General features: G+C 37.5%; 1 protein-coding gene across 3 annotated transcripts in view; it reads right to left on the minus strand.

Moving 5' to 3' along the window:
* STS (steroid sulfatase) overlaps positions 1–14,419 on the minus strand; it is a 118,309-nt gene that overhangs the window by 23,405 nt on the left and 80,485 nt on the right. For all 3 annotated transcript variants that reach the window (XM_074606961.1, XM_074606979.1, XM_074606969.1), the window contains 2 exons: positions 10,136–10,295; positions 7,511–7,632 (listed from right to left, as the gene is read on the minus strand). In XM_074606961.1, coding sequence (XP_074463062.1) covers positions 7,511–7,632; positions 10,136–10,295 — 282 coding nt within the window. The remainder of the gene's footprint in view (positions 1–7,510; positions 7,633–10,135; positions 10,296–14,419) is intronic.

Consider the following 14,419-nt stretch of genomic DNA (forward strand, 5'->3'; position numbering starts at 1 on the left):
GATTCAATAGACTAGTATGTTATGGTTGCTATTTTTATATGAAAAAAAAGCACTATGATATGATCGCTGAAAATCTGTGTGTATGTCAATGCCAAAGGACATTTACCACGGTCTTTCACTAGGGGAATGGCTCTCTGAGACAAAAGTATTAATGCATCAATTTTACTATGACTAAATAAGTCTGTTCTTTCTAGCTAGAAAGCAAAAATTTTTGTGACAATAGGAAAATCTTACTCCTTCAAATGTTTATTTTTTCTTTCTTATCCTTTCCCATCTGTTCTTTTCTGAAAAAAAGGGATGAGGTTGGTGCAAGAAGATTTGATTAAAAAAAGATATTTCTTTGTAAGAAAACAAAATGTTTCCTTGACAGCAGTTATAGTTACATGGTAGTATTATCTGTCTTTTGCAAAAGAAGATGATCTTGGATCCAACTTCTATTAAATTTGCCTTCCTTTGTATTACTAAGGAATGCAAGCAAGTAACTATAATTGCTGGCATTCTCAGGGTCAATGTGAATGCTTCCTAATCTGTAACAGCATCCTCTATGTACTTTGCTCACCTCAGAGAAAGCAAGTAAACCGTAAATGGAAAAAGCTCCTCAGGGACGCAAGCAAAAGAAAAGGAAAAAACTAGGTAAGAGCATGGGTTCTGCCAATGGGTCTACTGGGTATGACAAGCACATCCCACAGATTACATACGAAGTTACCATAGCATTCATTCACCGTATGGCAAAGAATACAATGAAGAAATTGCTCTCCTATTACTAAGAAAGTAACGAGAAGGAGGGTGGGAAACCCACTTACGAGGCTTCAGAGAACGTGTGAATTGAAATTTCTTTTTTATATTAGAGAAAGTAGAAGAAATATTAAGAGATATTTCTAACATACCAAATATTTAGCAATATCTCCAACACTTTCTACTTTAGAGAAAACAGAACTGTTAATTTACTTCATGGATGCCTGAATGATTATGTTTCTTAAATGCTCTAAGAAGACTGAACAAGAAAGTGTTGGCATTTTCAAACAGAAGTATATTGACACAACTTATACTCCAAAGTATCTCTCACATACAAATTAATGCATATCCATTTGCTACTGACAGACACTAGCCTCACACTGAGAACTTGACTGTAGAAAAAAAAAAAAAAATTTTAATCTGATTCTGTAGGGTTTCATAGAGGTTTCATAGTTTTTGCCACCTGCCTAGACTCTGTCTCCTTCGATCCCTCTTCCTCAGGACAATCTTGTGTTCACAAATTAACATTCCTTAAGCATATGCATTCAGTTTACATTTTTTAACTATTAAGACTCAATGTGATTTTACCAAAAATTAAGCTAAGAATGGCACTGTAAATAACGCAAGCCCTCTTAATAAGGTAACCCTTATTACCTCTTAAGGTATGCATATCATAGTCCTTTTGAGAGCTAAGGAAAAGTGCAAAGTATTCTTCTTTGTACTTCCATTTCTTCAGAAATACGTCACATTTTAATTCCATTTCATAAGAAAGGCTATACCTGTCCAAACCAGAAGCTGCTACAAAATGGCCCTTCTGAGCAGATTTTTTCTGCCTTGTTCTCTCTTCATCATGACTCCAATGTCTTTAGTAAAACAGAACCTGGAGGAACATCTCAAAGAAAACACCTATTCTATAAATTTAGCCTGCACACACAGTCTGAAAGCTACAAACCAGGAAATATTTCTTTCTCATTCTCTTGTTTTTTTTTAACCCGTAATAGCTGATAATGCAGAAAAGGTTAAATGCATGACTAACGAGATCCCCTCATCCCTAGTCAAAGAACAAAGTATCTCTCATGAAATACCGTATACCGTTGGATGCTGGAGGACATTGCAACAGTCAGGAATCACAATAGCTATGAATTCTACAATAATATAGAAAATAACCCCTTGATGGTGAATTTGATTGAACTATTTTCAGTAATTGCAGAAGATCACAACATACAGGAAACTCAGAATACATACTAATTGAAATGTATCCTATTTGTTAAGTGAGGCAAAGTGGAAAATTTCTATGTGAAGTTTTCCAGTGAACTTCTACTGTCTTTAAAAGTCATTATATTTGCATGATAAGCTAGTTTGATTCTATTGTCTACTGTGCTTCAATTTAACTTGCCATAGCAAGTCTCTTTCTTTTGTTTACTGAATGATATTTTCCACTGCATAATGAAATCCATTTTGATATAGAAAAGGTGAAGTGCTGCTAGTAAAGTCACTCTAGCATTTATCAAGAACATTAGTATTTTTTATTAGTAGTACCAAAATACTGTGAAGATTATTATTTCTTTCTGGTACAGACTGTATTGCATTACATTTGTCAATGTTTATTGCACAGGATTACAATATATTCCCTCCTTATCAAATGAAAATTTTGCGCGCAATGAGAAGAGCCTGAAAGATGCAGTAGTTCCATTCAACTGTAGATTTGCTCTGTATCTGATGAATTCTCTCCTTATAATTAAGTTGTCATAGCAATGCATTTTTAATAGTATTGATTCATATGCCAGTAATGTTCTGGAGACAGAGCTCTTTCTAGTTTTTTAGTATTCAGTTATGCTAAATTATAACTTTAGCAAATACAAAAGTACTGGTCTACTTGCACTATCAGAACATGTGATCAGAGTTAAATTAGGCCAAAGCATAACCTGGCACACACATCTAACAGAAAGCTGCATAAAACTTCGGGTGACTCATCTCAAGAAAGTAAAGGCAAATCCTACACCTGCTTTGTTTTAAATGTAAATTTTTAATGATTAAAAAACCCTAAATGATTGCACCTTACTAGTCAGAACGAAAAAGTTTGGGATTTTTTTTTTTTCCCAAAGGTGTTGCTTTCATATATTGGTACTTATATGGTACACCAGGCAGCTGTGGAGAATAAGGATTGATAACGGCAAATCACAGCACTTTGTTGACTCTGTTTTAGCATGTCTTCTTCTCGGTATTTTTAACAGATCAATTAAATTGCACGTATTTATAAAGTTTCAAAATAACAGGAAATCATCCTCCAAGGACTAGAACTGTATGTCATTGCTGTTTCCAAGGCACTGATAACAAGTGTCAGCATGCATGAGTCTGTGAGAGCGAGACATGAATCATGAGCAATGAAAATTGCCTAATATTTCATCCCTTTTTTAATTCAGGATGTGAAGATTAATGTGCATTATTTTTTAGTATCGGGCAAAATGTAAGTGAATCAAAGAGAAATGAAGAAGAAAATGGTGTTAGCTTATTTTCTATGTCTGAGAAAGAAAAGGTGTAGAGGAAAAAGAGATTCTTTTTCTCACATCTCTCTAGAAAGGATGAGGCTTAAATTTTGAAGTGTTGGTTGAGAAGAGCATTACATAGCACACATCTTCTAAACACTCCTTCAACAGGCTGATGAAGGGGAAAGTATATTGTGAATGCAGTAACTGACCTAACTAATATGTCTTAATGAATATGTGTATTGATTTGGTTATGAGGACTACTTAGCCTCTAAATATATAAATGTAAAATGGTAATTGTTTACTCTGAAGTTACTGACCTTCCCTGGATGATGTGAGAAACACATCTCTAAGTCAGTCTTTAGAAACTTGCAAGCAGGGGAAAGGTGTGCAAATACTATAAATTTTTCACACACTAAATGTGCCTGTTTCATATATATAGTCTAAGACTGAAAAATTAAACCTTTTTTTTTTTTTCTTCAGACTGAAGCACAGTGGAAATCTATCAATGGCAAAGATAGTTACTAAGGGAACTGATGGAGGCAACAAGATACCAAATGGCTAAGCAAAACTTTAGCTTCCCTCTCATTTCCAGATATATGCATTTTTCCCTAGGATCAAAGGTAATTCTAAACTTTTTGAGTACCTAGGAAAAAAAGTGGAATACACAAGCTGAGGCTAACATACAAACTAAGATTTCCCAGAAAATAAACAAAGTAAGAAATATGAGAATATATGCATTAATAAGTGCATATATGCAATATATGCACCTTTACCCTTTATTTAGAATGGAATGTACTTTAGTTAATAAATAAATAAAGAAGAAAAATTTTCCTTAGCTGTTATAAGCTTCTATGAATCTCTAGCTGTTGCTGCTTTGTTCTTCAAAAAGTGTATCTTTAAAATGAATAGAAATTGCAAGTTTAATGAAGGGGTCAGCAATCTATAATGTAGTCTCAGACAAGTTCCACAACTGGGTCCTTCTAATAAGGGCCCATCACCAGAGCAGTGCAGAAGATGCTGAACATGGCTGGGGTTATTAATTTCACACCACCACCGTTTCTTCTGCTAAGCCTCAGGTGTAGTGGGAGGCAGAGATGGTCAGCATTTGGCCTGCATGTACAGGCATAATCTTCAGGTGGTTATGGTTTTACACAATTCCAAAGCACCTGTAGTCAACCTAGTTAACTATCTGGGGGACACAGATCAAGAACAACACAAGTCTTTCCTGGTCTAAAAGATCATTTAAAGTACACAGAAAGAGACAACTGTTTCCTGATGGCATTTTTTTAAAGAATGTCCTGATTTTTCTTAGATAAGGAATATCGCCTCTTCAAGACTATCCTTAAGAATGTTAACTATACGCTTCTGAAGTTTTCTGTGAATTAAATGCTATTTCCTGACTACAGTCATTGGCAAGGTGCAACTAAAATATTAGAGATCCTACAGTCATTTCTGCATACTGGAAAATGTGTGTGCTCATGGAGGAACATGATACTTAGGCCACAAAGCATGTTGGACATGGAATACATGTAGAGTTAGGAATGGTGATCAGTCTACACTCAGACCCTGAAGACTTACAGGCTTGTAACTGATAACAGTAGCATGCTGAGGTTAAGTGAAACTTGCAAAATTTTCCAGCTCTCTAGTCTGTCTTTAAAGAACATGGACTCATTCACTTTCTCGGATGTTATCCTAAGTATAGGGAATGAACTGTTGCTATAGGATACTTCTAACTTTGCTGCTAGGCAAAATTCTGCAATGTTTTGAATTAAATATTTGAAATAATTGCTTCTCCAGGAAAAAAAAAAAAACAAAACAATGCGTTATATTTCTGCTTTACTTGTGTTCATTTTTGCATACTAAATGTCACTTACTAGTAGCTGAAACAGTGACTGTGGGTGGGCACTGAGATTAGCTGTAAAGAGCTAGCTGTGGTGGGAGGCTAGGAGGCAATAATACTCTAGAGCAGTAGTACAATGCACTTTGAACTTATCAGTTGCTTCATATAGAGCTCCTGAGATATCAGAAGAGAACCCAACCGTGCTCATTTTTCCACATGAGTACCCACAGCAATGCGGATAGCATCAGGTGTGTACAGCTGTAATGCAAGCATATTTGTCTCTATACAACAATAACACATGGGAGAGAGATAAACAGGGGCAAAGCTTTAGCTGACTGCAACAAATATCTTTACAAATATGATTGCATTGTCTACATGGAAAAGGCATTTTTGAAGATCTGAGACTGGACAAGTAAGAAAAAGAAGGTGTTGAGCACTGCCAGGGGACTGCTGTGGGTTTGGGGTGAAAAGGACCTTAAGGATCATCTAGTTCCAACCCCCCTGCGACGGGCAGGGACACCTTCCATTAGACCAGGTTACTCAAAGCCCCATCCAGCCTGGCCTTAGACACTTCCAGGGATGGGGCATCCACAACTTCTCTGGGCAACCTGTTCCAGTGTCTCACCACCCTCACAGTGAAAAATTTCTTCCTGATATCTAATCAAAATCTGCCCTCTTTCAGTTTAAAACTGTTACCCCTTGTCCTGTTGCTAGGCTCCCTGATAAAGAGTCCCTCTCCACCTTTTCTCTAGTCCCCCCTTTAAGTACTGGACGGCTGCTGTAAGGTCTCCCCAGAGCCTTCTCTTCTCCAGGCTGAACAACACAGCTCTCTCAGCCTGTCCTCATAGGACAGGTGCTCCAGCCCTCTTTGTGGCCCTCCTCTGGACTTGCTACAACAGGTCCATTTCCTCCTTATGTTTGGGGCCCCAGAGCTGGATGCAGACATCCAGGTGAGGTCTCATGAGAACGGAGTAGAGGGGGAGCATCACCTCCCTCGACCTGCTGGCCACACTTCTTTTGATGCAGCCCAGGATACAGTTAGCTTTCTGGGCTGTGAGCACACATTTCTGGCTCATGTTGAGCTTCTCATCCACCAGTAACCTCAAGTCCTCCTCGGGGCTGCTCTCAATCCAGTTTCTGCCCAGCCTGTATTTGTGCTTTACCTACTGTCACACTGCAATGTAGACTGACAAGGCAGTATAGCAAAAACCCTTCTATACAAATCACAATCTACAGTGTTGTCCCTCAAGTAAATACACTGGACTAGTCCCTCATCTTTGCTCCCATTCATTTCCCATTAAACTTCCCTTCAGTGTACAACAAAACTGACCCTTTCCTCGGACAAGGGGTACTTCATCTTGCAAAGGTGTATGTTTGAGAAAAACAGATTCTCTGCCTGCCTGGAGCTCTGCCTACTTCTCTCCTCATCATGATGTGGCATAATTTAATCCAAACTCAGATACAAAATGGTACTAGGTATCCACAACTTCCTATTGCCTGGTTCTTCCTTATGATTATTTATGAAATGCAAGATATATAGGCAAAGTAGTGGTAAATAAATGTTATATGTATTATTTTCCCTTTTCCTAGTTTAAAGTCCAAGACAGGTAGAGAGTCAACCTAAAGATGACCAAGAAGACAAAGTTTCCAACTCATTTTAAGTTTGCACATCAACTACTAAGCAAGTCCTTTTGCAAGGTACTTAAAATGGTACACCAAGCCTTGTCTTGGATCATCGTATTGAAGCTGTAATACAAGTCATCACTTTGAGTGTCAACTGAGAGTAGACAAATGTGTGTTTCACTTCATTCAGCACAGAGGTTTTTATAGAAAGGGAAACAGGCTTGGTTAATGTGGAAGTTGCTACCAGAAACAGCAAGCTGTTAGTTAAAAAGGAGCAAATCAGTGGGAAATGCTTTTTTCCTTGGCTTACAAAGTGGAATTCTATTGTTCATAGAAAGCATGAAAAGAGACCCTTTAATACTGTATTCATTTATGGGATAATTGTGACTTTGACTCAGTGATGCTCCTATTTGTTGCTATTCCAATAATAAAAATGGCCAGGCTGACATCATACTTGTGCTGTTACTCAGCAAGACATCCTATTACCTGTGCATTTTTAGGAAGATGTAACACTTAACCTTGACTACTTCATCCTGTAACACAGACTCTCTCTCAGGCAATTTTTTATAAAAAAGTTTCAGATACCATAGATCTCAGTATTGTACCAATACGTAATATTAATGCATAGCAACAAAGTAATGTCAAACAGTAAAATGGTGAATAGGTGCATTCTAGCAAAAAGAAAAGTGAAAAAGAAGGAAAAAGGGTAGATATTTTAAACAATTTCTTTGTTACTATAGCCCAAGGCTTCTTCCTGATTCTTTTTAAGCTGCAATAAAAATTATATGAAATATTTAAAATGGGAACAGGCAAGTTTACTTACTGTTTCTGGGATGCCAGCGCACTGCATTTAAATATGCATTACAGTAGTGGAAGAGAAATTCATGCTTGGATCGGGTAACTTTTCCTTGAAGTAAGGGCATCAGATCATGTCCATCAATAATTCTGAGTAAGATATCATTTCAAAGTCAGAACAATAACACAAACCTCACTTTACTGAGATGATATTATAACTCTGCATTTCTTCTACTTAAAAAAAAATATTCTGAATATATTCTGAATGGCCACCTCCAGTTGATCAATTCAGAGAAAAACCTTTAGGTGCTCTTCCCTTTGATTTTTACATAATTTAAGGAAACATTAATTTTACGTTTTGCCATTAGGAATGGTTGTATCCTAAATACGTTTTTACCTTTTCTCTCTTTTTTTTTTTTTTTTTCTGAGAAAGTGACCAGACATATGTGAATAAATTGTTACAACACAGTCCTCCAGGTATATCTGCTCAAGCTGTTTGGGATCACCATTCTGAGTAGGACTCTTCAGAAAGGATGGGCAGGAAACCATCCTAGAATTCCTAAAGCTATGTTGTCCAATAACTCTGCTTTCTGGGTGCATCCCTGGCTGTGGGGGTCTGTTGATTTAGAGTCTTTCCCACTTTCAGTTTGTTGTGTTTTCTGCCTGAGTAATGCACTGGTCTCACCCCTGTTGATGGGGAAGCGGGTGTCTCCAGTAATATATCTCCAGTACCCTCGCATTCGCACAACTACTGGTTTCAGGGGGATATCACAGAAATAACAGAATGATCGGGGTTAGAAGGGACCTCTGGAGATCATCTAGACCAACCCCCCTGCCAGAGCAGGGTCACCTAGAGCAGGCTGCACAGGAACATGTCCAGGTGGGTTTGGAATGTCTCCAGAGACGGAGACTCCACCACCTCTCTGGGCAGCCTGTGCCAGTGCTCTGCCACCCTCAAAGTAAAGAAGCTCCTCCTCATGTTGAGATGGAACTTCCTATGTTCAAATTTATGCCCATTACCTCTTGTCCTGTTGCTGGGCACCACTGAAAAGAGCCTGGCCCCATCCTCCTGACACCCACCCTCTAAGTATTTAGAAGTGTTGATAAGGTCACCCCTCAGCCGTCTTTTTTGCACACTGAAAAGACCCAAATCCCTCAGCCTTTCTTCATAAGAGAGGTGTTCACATGCCCTAATCATCTTGGTAGCCCTTTGCTGCACCCTCTCCAGCAGTTCCCTGTCCCTCTTGAACTGGGGAGCCCGGAACTGGACACAGTACTCCAGATGTGGCCTCACCAGGGCAGAGTAGAGGTGGAGGATGACCTCCCTCGAGCTGCTGGCCACACTCTTCTTGATGCACCCCAGGATGCCATTGGCCTTCTTGGCCACAAGGGCACTTCTTTCTGATAACTTATTTTTCTTCTTTAAGGAAGTACCACCTCCTTTCTATTTTAACCTGCTGCCTCACAGTGACTGAATCCTAATTGTAGTCCTTCCTCTTATTTCTCAGGAAGAATTCAGTGGAGTGATAGGAATTCAACAGCTGGATCAAAAATGCTTCAAGCTAGTCCGTGATGTACCATCAAGCAGTAATTATGGTATCTAGTCTACACAGAAGAATCAGAGTGGAACAACTTGCAAGTGGAAGTTTATTGGGATTTCTATCAGAGAGATCAAAATAAAACATTGGTGCTTAGTTTTCACTCAAGCAATATGAAAACAAAGTGCATAAGAACTGCTCACTTTAAGAACAATCTGAACAGCTCAGGTTCAACAGAGTTACTGCTTGTAGGGGATCTCTCGGGACCAGCCTGACTAATTTTTCATGTCTTACACATGCCCTGCCCTGCCATTTCCTTCAAGCACTCAATGAATCATCATTAGCAGAGTGTCTCTGCTCACCACTGGTTTTTCCCACGTGGATTCTGGATGCTTTGTGCTCAAAAGCTGTTTGTGTATGGTAGATGTGTTCAAAGCATATGCATATCAGCAGGTTTCTCCACTTATTGGATGGCAACAGAGTGTAGGTGGAGACACCTTGCTGCTGAGACTGCTTATCTGCTGAGCAAGACAAAGCACAGGTATGTAGGAGTGTCAGTAAAGCATCTTATGAATTTTCAAAGTCCAGTGGGTTTTCTTATCAGGCTGCAAAACTCTGTCAGAGATTATTTGTACCCACTTGGTAAAAAACCTGTGAGAAAAGCCTACCTGGCATTTTGAAGTGTTTTCTTATACTAAGCAGGCCGAGGTTGAGCTCGTAAAGTTTAAAATAATTTACCCTTGCAGTTCCTTTTTCTACCACACTCACTCATGCAGAACAGAGCCTTTTTCGATAAATTCATTTTTTCTTTTACTAAATAATTCTAGGCCAATAGTTCAATTTGACATGATGCTGTTCTTGGTGGTATTCTCTTATTTTCTTGTTCCTTGGTGCTTGTTCTGCAAGTTAAGCTGTATTTACATACAACATTTCTGTAAAATATATCAGTATGTCAATATGAAAAGAGACAAAATACTACTGTAAGTAATGACAAAAAGGTGCTTTTAAAATCTAGTTTTTTCTTTCCCTTCTCACTTGTAACTTGATAGACATCAGCAGAACGTATAAAACACTCATGAGACTTCCTCTAAAACAAAGATAACTACATAGCATACCTGTCAGAGGGTAACTGTGCCTCGGCAAGTTTGACTATGGTAGGAAATATATCCATGTTACTTGTTGGCTCATCCATATAGGCGCCAGCCTGTATCACTCCAGGCCAACGGAGAAGCCCTGGCACACGAATACCTCCTTCCCAGTTCATTGATTTTCCACCTGAAAAATGGAAGTTTTGTTTGCTAAGAAATCAATTCCTTCTTAGAAAAATACCCCCCACAAGATTCGATTTCCAAATATTAAACATTCTGTCTAGCTAGAATCTTTTAATTAAATTTATCTTATTTTTAACTTGCTAGGTTTAGATTGTCCACCTACAATCAGTACCTTTCTCACAGTAAACCTAGTAATATGTATTAGACAGAGCTTATAAAATGTATTTCATTTACAAACAAAATTAAATAACAGCTGTAGGAGATAAAAAGGCACCTTGCAGGAATCTTCATATAGAATTTGGTCTAGATAGCATGCCACATAGCTATGTGAAGATACAACCAAAAAAAAGCAGGAATCAAAAATAAATTGAAGTATGCTAGGCTGTCTGAGGTGTAAACCCAAAGAAGATGTGTGATATTTTATTAAAAATGGTGCTTAATAACTTTAGATAGAAGAAAGAACTAATATAAGTATGTTACCAAATTCTCCAATTCAATGCACTAGGAAGAAATTTGCTGCAGTGGTGGTAGATCTCAGGATGCTGTGAAGACCTTTTTGACTTCTAAACCAACACAGTTGCATCAAATGCACTATCAACTGATTGCTTTCAACACTACACTGCAGACACTTCTTTCGTTTCTAGAACATCCATCACTGCCCAGTCCTCCCGATATCTCTGCAGAAGGGCAATGTTTATTCTATGGCAATATTTCCACCTTTACTTAATAAGTGATTGACACAACTCTGTAAAAAGAGCTATCACAAGTACTGCTATTAATGTCTTACAGAGTCATGTGACTATGTACAGCACTTCAGGTTGATGTTTGAAATTAATATCTCATTTGGAAAAATATATTTCTGGTAAACAGGTGGGGTTGGGATCTGGTTAAGCATGGTCTGGGCCAGCCATCTACAACTAAATTGATATTCTTTTATATAATAGAAATGTCTGAAACAAAAGGAATACGTGTGTTGAATCCCTGCCATTAACTGAATCAAACAGCACTTCATGGTTTAAACAAAACTCCTATGAACATATATTTCCTGTATCTCCCTTTTTCAAGTAAAAAAGCAAACAAAAATATAACCTATTAGAAAAAAATATGTCAAGATTTCTGTCTCCTCAGCCCCTTAGACCTTCAAAACACCATATAGATGTTAGTCTCTTCGGTGTCAAGCCGAGGCCTTGCCATACGTACTGTCTATCTTACTCCTCAATGACCTTTTCTATTTCAGCACTGGGGGATTCAGAACCCACCGGTTTGTCTGCAGATTTTTCACTGCTCAATAAGGTTTTCTCCAGGTTTTTGACTGTTGATAAATGTGAGTGGCAACTTCAAGATAGAAAACTCACTTTTGCATAGATCTTTATCCATTTTTTATATATATATATATATATATATATATATAAAATACATATATATATACACAGCCTTGTAGCTGAAAAAAATTTAGCTCATGATTCTTTGTTATATCACATTTTTGCTTACTATTTTCATAAGCTTTATCAGAATGCATAATATTGAATAGTCCGGGACACATCATTATCTAGTCTGACATCAGAAAACTTACACTTTCTAATATCCAACGCTACATCAAGCAACAATCTTTGCTTAAGTTGCTTTTGGAAGGCAGTGCGAAGTTCAGATCTCAAGAAAACTGTCTTTTAGAGCAGTCTTAAAACTTTACTCTTGTCACTGCAGCAAATGCAATTCCATAAAGCACGTGGCTACCTATTCTAAAACTCAGGAATGAGATGCATGGATTATTTTTGTTTACATTCTTGTAAGAAATACGATTTTCAAAACAAAAATGTAGATTAAGTTTACAAAGGTGTTACTTGGTGAGGCTTAAAACACCTGTCACCTATCAGAAAGACGTGTTCACCCAACAGTATGCTGATCAGTTGTTAATACTGTTGGCTTGAGAGTGGTGTAGATGTCAATAGACTGTGTGCATCTTCTGTAGAAAAGATGACTCTATCCATGTACAACAGTCACCAGGATTTTAAAAGTTTGGTGGGAATTATGTGTTATGAAGCAGGAAAGTGTTAAGATAAATATCCTGACTGAACTATGGTTCACAGAAAAACCTGTAGAGAGGGAGTAGTTAAATCTGAATAAAAATACAATAATAAGAACATAACATTACAGATATCCTCAAATTAAGATATTTTTCAGTGAACATTTATGACAGGGACATGATTTAGTTCATGAGCCGGATCCTAGTTCTGTGTACACATCACAGCAGTTTGTTGGCTGGACTGTATGGACAGACAGAAAACTTTTAACAGCTGATCTATACCATAGGTAGCTTTAAGTGTGAGGTTCCTTTTCTTTCTGTATACCTGTTTGAACCAGTAACTGTGCTAGCTAGATTGGACTGTTTAAATAAATTCTCGTTTTACTGTTGCCTCCTGTGTAATGTGAAGACAGAGCAATTTCAAGGTAAGTGATGAATCCCATTCCCAGACATGTTGCAATTCTTACAGCCTAGATATTGGATCACTTTCACAGCTCCTAGGTTCACAGTACAATTTTCTTGAATGGCTACAGAACAGGACAGAAAACTTGCACATTACCTGAGCACAAAGGGAGCGCTCAGCAAACTCTGCCTCCCTGCTGGGAGGTACAAAAAGCAAAATGGACTTCACAGCAGGGCTAGCTCCTCACTTAGGTCTATGAAGAAGTGACTGCTGTTTTCCTTTCAAAAGACTAATTGGAGCATAATTTTTTGATATCTCTGGAGGTTAGGAATAGCAGGGAACCAGGGCAGGAATTACAGGTCATTGCGGAAGACTGTCTTCTATTATCTATGCCTACGTGGTGTTCATCTTTATTAGAACAGCGTTTAGTGACATCACTAAAGTTGCTTAATGCTGTTATATGATTACAAATCCCTTGATATACGTTGTCTTTAAAACTCTAGCAGTTAAGTGTTGTTCAAGCTACCTGCATTCTTTTTTCCTTAAAAAATAAATCAAGGTTTCACTACCAATGCTTGAAACATGAAGCAAACGTCGGAAATAAAGTTATAATTAGAAGGAAAACAAAAAATCCACAGAAGGCCATTATTTAAAAAATAAAATCTCTTGGTATTTCAGGATCTGACTCCTTACTTTTGTATTTCACTTGGACTTGACAACACTGAAACAGAGAAAAGGCAGCAACCTAGTAGTCTGCATGCCTGTAACTCCAGGCAGCCTAGCTCTATATTATCTTTGTTCTCTTATATTCTTCTAAAAATGTTTTTAAAACAGCATAAAACACCCCAGGCTGTATTTTCATGCTTAGCTATCTCTGCTTTCTGAGTAGTTGCACCCTTCAGTGTTATATTGAACAATAGCCTCCATTCACCTTTCCTGAAAAATCTGCAAGAGCAGGCAAAGTACAGACATAGCTCTCTGCTGTCATCCACAACATGACGTCAAATTTCCATTTTAACCTCATTTCAAGTCTTAGCTAAAAGAACATCTTTTTTTTTTATCCCTCTGATTTAAATTGACTGTTATTATCTAACTCTGGGAATAGAGATTTTACAAAGGATGATATATAAAGGGGAACTCTGTGGTATATCACTATTAATATTTTGAATGATGAAAACTATTTAAAATAACTTTCTTACATCACTTGGATTATAACTATACTACCCTTTCGTTCCTTCTTCAAAAAACAAAGCTTCGAAACCCAATTTATTCTCTTGAATGATAGACAACTATAGGAAATTAATTATTCTACCCATCTGCAGTGGACTTTATGTTACAAATATCAACAACCAAAACTGTTTACTATTGCTTACCTTATAAAATGATCAAACAACAATTTATTTTCAATAGCAAGCTCACTCTTTATTTTACTGATTTTTAATCTGTTCCATGTACTGCTTTTGTTAATTTTAAACCTGAGCCGTTCTTGTACAGGTGAACATAATAGACATAGCTCATTTGAACATCTTTTCATCTGATCTTTCTTCCAATCAAGTAAAATGGTCTCTTAGGATATTTTCTGTTTCAGTCAAAATTACAAGAAGGGTTGATTATTTAAAAAACCTGTATCACTTCAGAGAGAATATAAAAATATAGTACTTTTGAAAAAAAGGTCAGTTCCTGCTCTCATTAAAGTCAAAAG

This window comes from Larus michahellis, chromosome 1 (assembly GCF_964199755.1).
Source record: "Larus michahellis chromosome 1, bLarMic1.1, whole genome shotgun sequence".
Classification (NCBI taxonomy): Eukaryota; Metazoa; Chordata; class Aves; order Charadriiformes; family Laridae; genus Larus; species Larus michahellis.